Genomic DNA, 10,378 nt, shown 5'->3' on the forward strand with positions numbered 1-10,378 from the left:
GGTATAAGAACTCTTGCTCAGACGAATAAAGATCATTACACAACTGAACACCACCACAGTTATTTGTATTCACATTTTGGTCCTTCGAGTAAAATCCACAAGGTTTCGTTTGTGACATTTTGGTCCTTCGAGCCGGATCCACAAGACTACGTTTGTGACAAGTGTGAAAGGCTACGTTGTGACTTGTACTCACATTTTGGTCCTTCGAGTAAAATCTACAAGGCTACGATTGTGACAAGTGTGAAAGTGAAGTGAAAAATTGTTAAAGTACTTTTTTGGCTTACCAATTCAAGCTGTGAGTAGAGGCACTGCCCGATCAACCAGGCGATCAAAACAAAAACATAGTATGTCTCCCGCTTGGAGCTCCATTCAACCGCAGAACTCATTACATAAAGTTTTTAGGCTAAGAGATGAAATACGCATGAGCCAGGGTATAAGAACTCTTGCTCAGACGAATAAAGATTATTACAGAACTGAACACCACCACAGTTATATGTATTCACATTTTTTGGACCTTCGAGCTGGATCCACAAGGCTACGTTTGTGATGTGTACACACAATTTTTTGGTCCTTCGAGTAAAATCTACAAGGCTACGATTGTGACACAAGAAAGTGAAGTGAAAAATTGTTTAAGTACTTTTTTGGCTTAAACTTTTGAGTTGCTCACAAAGCAATCCGAGATCTATGACAAGATCCGGCAGAGAATCACGAACAAGGATGCGTTACCAGCAATTGATAAATTGGCTGAAGAGTTTACTGCCAATCATCTAATGCTGGTCAAATTCAGTGTCATCAATCATCAATATTTTAAGGAGAAAATATATGATGGCGTAATGGAAAACATCAGGAACTACGAGGTGTCTCTGATGAAAGTCGAAGTTGCCGACCACGCCATAGACACCGACGAAACAACATCCATCCAACCAAAGGCATCCAAGGCTTAACACATGCAGCAGGAAATAATATTTTCCCAAATAAGCTCGAACCCAATAGATGTGCTGGTTGACCTTGTGGACAAACGAGCTCTAAAAGTAAGGCAACACATGCAAGAAGTGTATGCCAAGCTAGAGCTCAGCAGCCAGAAAGAAATCCTTGACTATAAAGACAAGTTGATTTTCCTGTGGAACAAAGTCCTAAGTCCGTTCTATTCGCTCAAATTTTGTTGCGACGATTCTCTACGGAAGTCCTACAACTTTACCAGCAACACGTAAATAGGCCAGAGAAATTCAATGCTTGGACGATGTACTAGAGTTTATTGAGCAACTGTATAACTCAATAGGCTCAGTGCAAAAAAGCGCCGCCCATTCGTCAAGGGAAGCAAAGTCAACGAGCCACGAGAGATGCCGTTTTTGCCAATTGACTGGACATGAAATAACCAGGTGTCAGAAATTTAGAGCTGAGCCGGTTAAAAAACGCAAGGAGTTTGTGCTCAAAAACTCGCTTTGCTACAAATGTCTAGGCAGCCACAGCGTTAAAGATTGCAAAAAGAATTGGACTTGCAATCAATGCACCAAATCACACAACAATTTGCTTCACGAGGAAGCAAATAAAAATGAGACCGTCAGCAGCAACTATCACGAACAAGGATCATCAATATGTCATCAATCATCAATATTTTAAGGAGAAAATATATGATGGCGTAATGGAAAACATCAGGAACTACGAGGAGTCTCTGATGAAAGTCGAAGTTGCCGACCACGCCATAGACACCGACGAAACAGCATCCATCCAACCAAAGGCATCCAAGGCTTAACACATGCAGCAGGAAATAATATTTTCCCAAATAAGCTCGAACCCAATAGATGTGCTGGTTGACCTTGTGGACAAACGAGCTCTAAAAGTAAGGCAACACATGCAAGAAGTGTATGCCAAGCTAGAGCTCAGCAGCCAGGAAGAAATCCTTGACTATAAAGACAAGTTGATTTTCCTGTGGAACAAAGTCCAGTCGACGCTCACCGATTTAGAGGCAAAATACGAAAAATTTGCCTTCGACATCGATGAGATCGATGAGCTGGAATGCAATGTCAGCATACTCACAAAAAAAAAAACTAAACAGAAGAGTAGCTGACTTGCAAAATACACGAAAAGACGTTCCAGAGCTACCGAAAGTGGATCTTCCTCACTTCAATGGAAGTCCCAAAGAGTGGCCGACGTTCTTCGAGTTATTCTCTGAGGTGATTCACAACAGGAGAGATATCAGCGACACAAGGAAGCTGAATTGCCTGAAGTCATGCCTTAAGGGAGAAGCCAAAATGGTCGTAGGCCATTTATTAATTGGCTCGTCTGCTAATTTCAACTCGGCTTGGGAACTAATATGCAAGCGCTACGAAAATACGCGCAAAATATTTGCTAACGCCGTCAACCAGCTAGTGGACATGGAACTGCTCAAGAACAATGATGAAGGCAGTATCCGCAAGACCTTGGACACAGCAACAGAATGCATTTTCATTATCAAAGAAAAGGGTCAATTTGGTAATGAAGTTGACGCTCTAATCGCTCAAATTCTGTTGCGACGATTCTCTACGGAAGTCCTACAACTTTATGAGCAACTCGTAAAAAAGGCCAGAGAAATTCAGTCCTTGGACGATGTACTAGAGTTTATTGACCAACTGTATAACTCAATAGACTCAGTACAAGAAAGCGCCGCCCATACGTCAAGGGAAGTAAAGTCAACGAGCCACGAGAGATGCCGTTTTTGCCAATTGACTGGACATGAAATAAGCAGGTGTCAGAAATTTAGAGCTGAGCCGGTTAAAAAACGCAAGGAGTTTGTGTTCAAAAACTCGCTTTGCTACAAATATCTAGGCAGCCACAGCGTTAAAGATTGCAAAAAGAATTGGACTTGCAATCAATGCACCAAAGCACACAACAATTTGCTTCACGAGGAAGCAAATAAAACTGAGACCGTCAGCAGCAACTGTCTAAATGAAAATAAAGGGCATGCAACGTTGCTGGCGACAGCGCTCATCCAGATTAAAAATAAGTGTGGGAAATACGAGCAGCTAAGGGCCCTTATAGGTGGAGGCTCGCAAAAAACCCCAATATCTGAAGAAGCTGCACAACAGTTAAAACTGCGCCGAACTAAACGGAACTTGGAAGTTCAAGGAATTTCGCAAAATATAGAAATCCTTAAAAATAGTGTTTGCTTAACAATCAAACCCCGGTTTAAATGCAAATTCATTACCACAACGCAGGCACTTGTTATGCCAAAACTTCAGAGAGCTCTTCCGACCAAGAAAATTGACATGGATGTCAATAAGGATTGGAATGGCTGCGCGCTAGCAGACCCACATTTTAACGAGCCCAGTCGAATTGACATTGTCATTGGCGTTGATTTACTTCCCTTAATAATGTTGGGAAAAGTAAAGAAAATCAACAAAACTCTGGGACAAAAGACCGAACTTGGATGGATTGTTTCTGGCAATATATCTGGATTATCAACCAACAAGGAAATCAGCGCATCAACAACGATGTGCCTGGACGTCCCAGAGAACTCTGGGAAGCATCGAAAAATTGGGTTGCTATACAGACGGAGACGTAGGCCACGGATTAAGAAGAGAAACCAGAGGCAGCAATTGCTAGCTGTCGCATTTTCTGGCCCCCCGCAGAATGCTCAGGCATGAACATACTGTAGTATATTTAATAAAATATTAATAAGATCCGAAGCAATGTAGAGTATTCTACATATAAATGCGTCATATGCCTAACATATGATAGTATATACGAAATACGCATATAGTGACATTTGTCCCTACGCATAAACATAGGGCGAGCGCAAAGATAAACAAATGTAATATGATCAGCCACTTATGGCCAGACCACAGCAGCGCGGGAGATGCCGCGTACGCACTTTGCCTAAGGTCTATGCCGCTTGCCTAATGTTTATGCCATATGCATATAAGTATATACAAGCTATATATATGAAGCTACACAGAGGGCGAGCATAGTATGTCTCCCGCTTGGAGCTCCACTCAACCGCAGAACTCATTACATAATGTACTTAGGCTAAGAGATGAAATACGCATGAGCCAGGGTATAAGAACTCTTGCTCAGACGAATAAAGATCATTACACAACTGAACACCACCACAGTTATTTGTATTCACATTTTGGTCCTTTGAGTAAACTCCACAAGGCTTCGTTTGTGACATACATTCTAACTGGATATATACCTTGTCATTGCAAACTTGATAAACTTTTAGACACGGCAACGAAACTCTAAACCACTTTAACCACACAAGCTTCTTACTTATCATCTCAAGTGTTACTACTTTTTCTCTTTCAGCCTATGATGACCCATAAAATGATTAGAGCTAAACAATTAGCATGCCATTTGGTCCTTGCTGCAATGAAAAATTATGCGTCGACACGTCGTTGATCAAATAGTCCTTTAATCCTTTTGAAGTTTTGGCATTGTATATAATTGACATTATCTTGAGCTTTTTTTTCCATCGATGGTCAATGGCTGTCGAAAATATTTAATTCAAGTCTGCCCACTTCGGTAGCAGCTATGAAGCGGAATGCGAGTTGTTAAAAGGGATGAAATGGAGGTATGGACTGACCAAGTTCGGCTTTAGAGTATAGTTAATTGCATGACTATTGTCAACTCATCGAAATTCATGCGCAATTCAATTCACGCAGATGAGAATCTGCTCATATGCTTAAATGTTCATAAAATATATTTATTCATTTAAACCTGTTAGATCGCAGTACTTCTGAAATAATAATACAAGCTGCTTGTCTGTCAGCTGCATATGTTATAAGAAAGACAACTATGTCGAAGTACTTGTAGCTGCACTATATCAACTATATCTATGTATATAATATTTTAATTGTACTCATAATTGCAAGCTTAGCAGTTCATAAGAAATATCCTAAATTGACGAATGATTATGCTGATGGGACTACAATTTCTTTTTAGCAACTTAAGCCCATCAAGCAATTATGATACTGGTTTGTTATTATTAGTAAGTATTTTATATTCCTTGAAATTCAGTATTCACAAAGATGTTATAACGGTTTTCATGGTACTTAAATGACGACAATTTTTTTGTCCCAATTCCATAGGACCAAAGTATGTATGTGGAATGGTTATGATTACAATAGGATAGATAATATGATCGATCACAAATAATAATCGACGCCTAATAGTAATGATAAAAATTTATTGTACAGAATAAAGTAAATTATGCGCATAAGTAATAATAAGTTCATTCATTGATTGTCTTAATAAAATTTCAAAATCGGTGTATCGATTCGTCGCCATGAATATAATATATTTGAACTACCGATATATATAAAGAAATAAATATGTATGTATGTACATACGTTAAATTGCCACAAAATTAATATAACGGTGTACATGCAAGCAATTTATAAACTAATATGCAAATATATTTATAACTAAATATATTTATGTGTATGTATTCATAATATAAATATTTTGCATAAATGGATGAGAATTTGTTTTTAAATAAGGAGCTTCGCAACGTCTATAACTCAAAACGTGCGTATAATCTTTCGGAAATCGAAATTGTCGGCCGTTCAGAAAACGATGCAACGCACCCCTTATTACGAACGGATCGACATCCAACAAAATTTGTGCTCTGTCTAAGCTGCAAAAGGCACATTCAAAATAATTCCTTAAGTGATATATGCGCACATTATATGGTTTATCCTCATCTGCAAAGTTTTGTCAAGTGCTTATATTGCACTGGAAACGTTCATCACTATCTACATCCTGAGAGAGTGCTTCCGGAAGTTTTCCACTATTGTTCACCACGAAAACAAGAAAAAAAGACATTAAGAAATCTATAATCATGGCAAATATTGACGCTGATTCCGGTAACAAAAATTCAGTCCTGCAATTTGACGCATTATCAGAAAAATCAGAGACATCGGAATATTCCGATCATGATACTGAAGAAGGCGACCCTATTGACGATGAAGTAGGTAGTTTATTTAATTATTCAGAACTACATACCATTAACAAATCCCTCGATGTAAATGTTAATGGTAATAGGTTTGGCCCTTCAAATAATAATGTTTCGAAATCCATAAATTTAGTCGATCTGAACACACAAAGTGAACATATAGAAAACGGAGTGCCCGTTAAGTTTCAGCTGAAAACACCAACGAAATCAGTAACTGGGCATCCAAACTATGGTTTCGGTAAGCGTTGGTCGAAATCAGAAGACATTTTACTTAAATCTTTAGTTGAAAAACATCGGGAACGCTGGGATATTATTGGATCACATTTTAAAGATAGACTTGAGCAACAAGTTCAACAGCGTTGGGCGAAGGTATTGAACCCAGAGCTTATTAAAGGACCGTGGACGCGCGAAGAAGATGAGAAAGTTATTGAACTTGTGCATCGATTTGGACCAAAGAAGTGGACTTTGATTGCTCGGTATCTAAATGGACGGATTGGAAAACAATGCCGTGAACGTTGGCATAACCATCTTAATCCAAGTATTAAGAAAACCGCTTGGACGGATGAAGAAGATACAATAATTTACAATGCCCATTTAAAGTTGGGAAATCAATGGGCTAAGATTGCAAAACTGCTGCCAGGTCGAACTGATAATGCTATAAAAAATCATTGGAATTCTACAATGCGTCGTAAATATGATGCTGAGCGTAGATCTGTTAATTCCGTATCTGGTAGTGATTTAAAAAGCTCACGCACTCGTCTTATCGAATTGATTAAAACTGGTGGTATTAATAAGTGCCCACAAGCTTTATATACCAAATCAACTCTTTTTAATAACAGTATTTCTGATTTATACAAATCAGAAATCAATAAAGCTGTAGAATCATATAAAGACGCTTTTGTTACAGTTATAAAAACCGATGATGTAATTAAAGAAATGTACACTGAACCCCTCGAAACTTCTGATTCTTCAACTATTGATACACATAATGTCAATGCATCTATGAAGGGCACATTCAGGACATCATTACCTCTTTTACAATATGATATAAAACTTAGGGCTACACCTAATATACTGAAACGGTCACGCAAACACATTCCAGATGCATTGAAAATTTCAGATTTGTTAAAAAGTGACATGAAATCAAAATTACCACAAACGCCAGTTATAACCCCTATTAAACCACTGCCCTTTTCACCAAGCCAGTTCCTTAAATCACCTTGTCTCACAACATTTAAGGATATGAATTTACCAGCAAGCACACCAGTTACCAAAACGTATAACAGAGTGGGAATGGAAATAAAAAAAGAGTTGGAAACCACATCAATTGAAACGCCACATAAAAGTATGTAATATTATACTAAATCATTTTACATTTTATTATGCTTATAAATACAATTTAAAATTGAATTTTTATAGGTTTAGTTGGCCCACGCACTCCAACCCCATTCAAAAATGCTCTTGCTGCTATTGGAAAAAAATTGGATGGACGCTCTTACGTACCGTCTAGTCCTTCGAGTCTAGCTGAAGATCTTGCAGAAATTATCAATGAGGAACAACTAAATGACTCTGAGTTTAATATCAGTAAAGCTGAAAATAGATGCGATAACATATCCAAACCAGAATGTTCAAATACTCTTGCAAATATAAGTCTGTATTCGCCTGCGCCAAAGCGAGCCAGAAAATCTTTGCTTCCTAGTTGGAACGTAAACTTATCACAATACGAAAAAAAAACGCAACCGTTTATAACAGAGACACCTAGTAAATTTCTTATGTCGGAACAATCGGTTACGCATTTCTCCCCAAGTAACATTGTTGAGGAGACTCTAGATAGTGAACAGGACCTATTATTCGACGAGGGCAAAAAAGAAAATAGACCATACGGTCAGAGGTTTCGTGTCGTTTCCAACGATCATCTTCTGGATCCAAAATGGGCCCGAGTTGCATGTGGCAAAACCAAAGATCAAATTTTTATGGAGAAACAAGCATATGCATGTCTTCAGAATCTCGACTTAATGCCACGGTCATTAAATTTTGAGAAACAAAAATGAAAAAAGAATTAATAAATTAAATGCTGTAATAAATAAAGATATAGATGATAATTATTTATAGCATGTACAAAACTATGTGGAAATAAAATAAAATTGTCCCTTTAAAACTTGTATTCACTTATTAAAAAACAATTAAACTTAATCTATGCCGCTTTATCAGAATAGAAGACAACATCTATACATATGGATCATTATTTATGCTAAAAATTAATCTAATTTTCCCTTAAATTGTTTTACTCATGTCAATGTGAACGAACCATTATATGGGCAAATCGCGTGACAGCGATTGCGTAGTACTGAATTGGTTGCCGGCATACTACAGTAAACAAAAGATTTCGGATACAAGTCATATATTAATTTACTATTCTTCCATTGAAGATGAACATAATAACCAGGAATTTAATATTTAAAAACCATAACTCATATAATGCTGTTTTTGTATAAATAGTAACTATATTGGCTTCACAGTATAGCTTTTGCCGGCAAAACGTGAGAAAAACTTTAGGTCATACAAACGGGTGTTAAAACAAGTAAGAAAGCTCTAGTCGAGGTGCCCGACTAGGAGATACCCTGATCCCAGTCCTCTGAGCTTTTAAATTTTCAGTAGTTTGTATCGAGTATTAAAAAAAAACGAAAACAAATAAAAATCAACATTGCGAGACCAGGTTTCGAACCCGGATTATTTGCTCATAATTATTAAATTCATAATTTAAAAAAATAAATAAAACAATACAAAATGTTTCATCTCCACTGGTCTCGAACTCCGGACCGAGCTGTATACGAGCGCCGCCTCTACCAACGCAGCCACTGCTCCGCTTTCGGGAGCAGTGGCAAATTTGAACATAAGTAGCATCTAATAATTCAGCACAATTCAATCGCAATTTCAATTCTTGGAATAGAAAAGAATACACGCATTTGAATATATGTGTGCACACGCATAGGAAAAATGCGTGCGCTTGGCGCTGCTGACATGTGCTTTTGCAATTTGGCCAAACGTTTTGTTTAACTTCAGTTTTACTTAATGGATTTTAATTTTCAGCATATGATCTACATATCCTATTTCACATAATGGCCCTAGTTCCAACTGAACTTATACGTTAAGAATTTAGGGAAATTTGGAGCCGGTATCCACAATCCAACAAAAATCAAAATTGCATAAAATATACATAAAACTAAATACAAAATTTGGAGGCTCTAGTTCTTAAGACGTTCGAGATAAAATTTATTTAGTGCATTTCAATAATGGTTTTATTCGATAACAATTAAATGCGAATAGTTATCGAATATTTGAAACAAACTTGAAAATGTCAAGCCTCTAGCTCTTATAGATGCTGAGATCCACGCGTTCACACATACGGACAGACGGACGGACAGGGCTCAATCGACTCGGCTTGTCATCCTGATCAAGAATATATATACTTTATGGGGTCTGCCACGCCTCCTTCTGCCTGTTACATACATTTACACAAAACCATTATACCCTGATTTCCCATTTTCAATGGGATCAGGGTATAAAAACCAAAATACAGTTGCTATAAAGTAAAAAAAACTCGCAGCTGGTGCAGCATAAACTTTTTCGAGAAAACAAAAGATTAAAATATTTTATAATTTTTGTTGGTATTTTTAAATATAAGATTTATTTAAAACAAGTAAGATAGTCGGGGTGCCCGATTAGACGATACCCTGATCCCAGCTCTATACACCAAGATTCAAACCCACATTGATTACGTAACGCGCGTCATAATTGTAAAAAAAAAAACAATAATGTCCCCTCGCTGTCAAGCTCCAACCGAGAGATTATAGCTTACGAGCGCCGCTTCTACCAACAGCGCCACTGAATGTGGCGCTGCTTGACGTGTGTTTTTGCAAATTGCCCAAATGCTTCTACATATTCTATTTGTTTGGTAGAAATCCAAAAATCTGCACTTTTTGCCACCTTTTGCCTGTTACATACATTTACACAAAACTATACCCTTATTCCCCATTTTCAATGGGATTCGATAGATTAATTTTGAAGCTTAAGAATATCCTTTCACCTTGATCGGCGGCTAACTTGGAAGCATCACATGAAATCGAAACAAGAGCAGCTCAAGACGAAAACCAGGAAACTGTATTGGCTGTTAGGACCACGTTCTGAACTTAGTCGTGAGAACAAATTAAGGCTATATCAGGCTGTACTGAAGCCAGTATGGACCTACGCATTGCAGTTATGGGGTACTGCTAGTAATTCTAATATCGAAATTATGCAGAGATACCAGAATGAAATTATGCAGACGCTCAGAATGATTACATGTACACCCTAGTATGTGATTAATTATAATATCCACAAAGATGTTAAACTGTCCCTTGTTAAAGAAGAAATACAACTATATGCAAAAAGATACATGAATAAACT

The 10,378-nt window shown here is 37.6% G+C and overlaps 1 protein-coding gene across 2 annotated transcripts; it reads left to right on the forward strand.

Annotated features, from left to right (window-relative positions):
* Positions 1-5,344: 5,344 nt before the first annotated feature.
* LOC111596959 (myb protein) lies at positions 5,345-8,005 on the forward strand. Of its 2 annotated transcripts, XM_023311419.1 has the most exons (3): positions 5,830-5,947; positions 6,022-7,277; positions 7,352-8,005. In XM_023311419.1, the coding sequence occupies exons 1-3, from the start codon at positions 5,913-5,915 to the stop codon at positions 7,981-7,983; spliced, it is 1,923 nt and encodes a 640-aa protein (XP_023167187.1). In that variant the 5' UTR covers positions 5,830-5,912; the 3' UTR covers positions 7,984-8,005. The 2 variants fall into 2 exon arrangements, with proteins under 2 accessions (XP_023167186.1, XP_023167187.1); XM_023311418.1 differs by having other exon boundaries at positions 5,345-7,277.
* Positions 8,006-10,378: the final 2,373 nt, after the last annotated feature.

Source organism: Drosophila hydei, unplaced genomic scaffold, assembly GCF_003285905.1.
Source record: "Drosophila hydei strain 15085-1641.00,03,60 unplaced genomic scaffold, DhydRS2 tig00000271-arrow-arrow-pilon, whole genome shotgun sequence".
NCBI lineage: Eukaryota > Metazoa > Arthropoda > Insecta > Diptera > Drosophilidae > Drosophila > Drosophila hydei.

Excerpts from the sequence above, each read along its gene's own strand:
- LOC111596959 (XM_023311418.1), top strand. The coding sequence starts at position 5,819 with ATGGCAAATATTGACGCTGATTCCGGTAACAAAAATTCAGTCCTGCAA. Across the intron at positions 7,278-7,351 it reads AATTGAAACGCCACATAAAA|GTTTAGTTGGCCCACGCACT; the intron begins GTATGTAATATT and ends GAATTTTTATAG.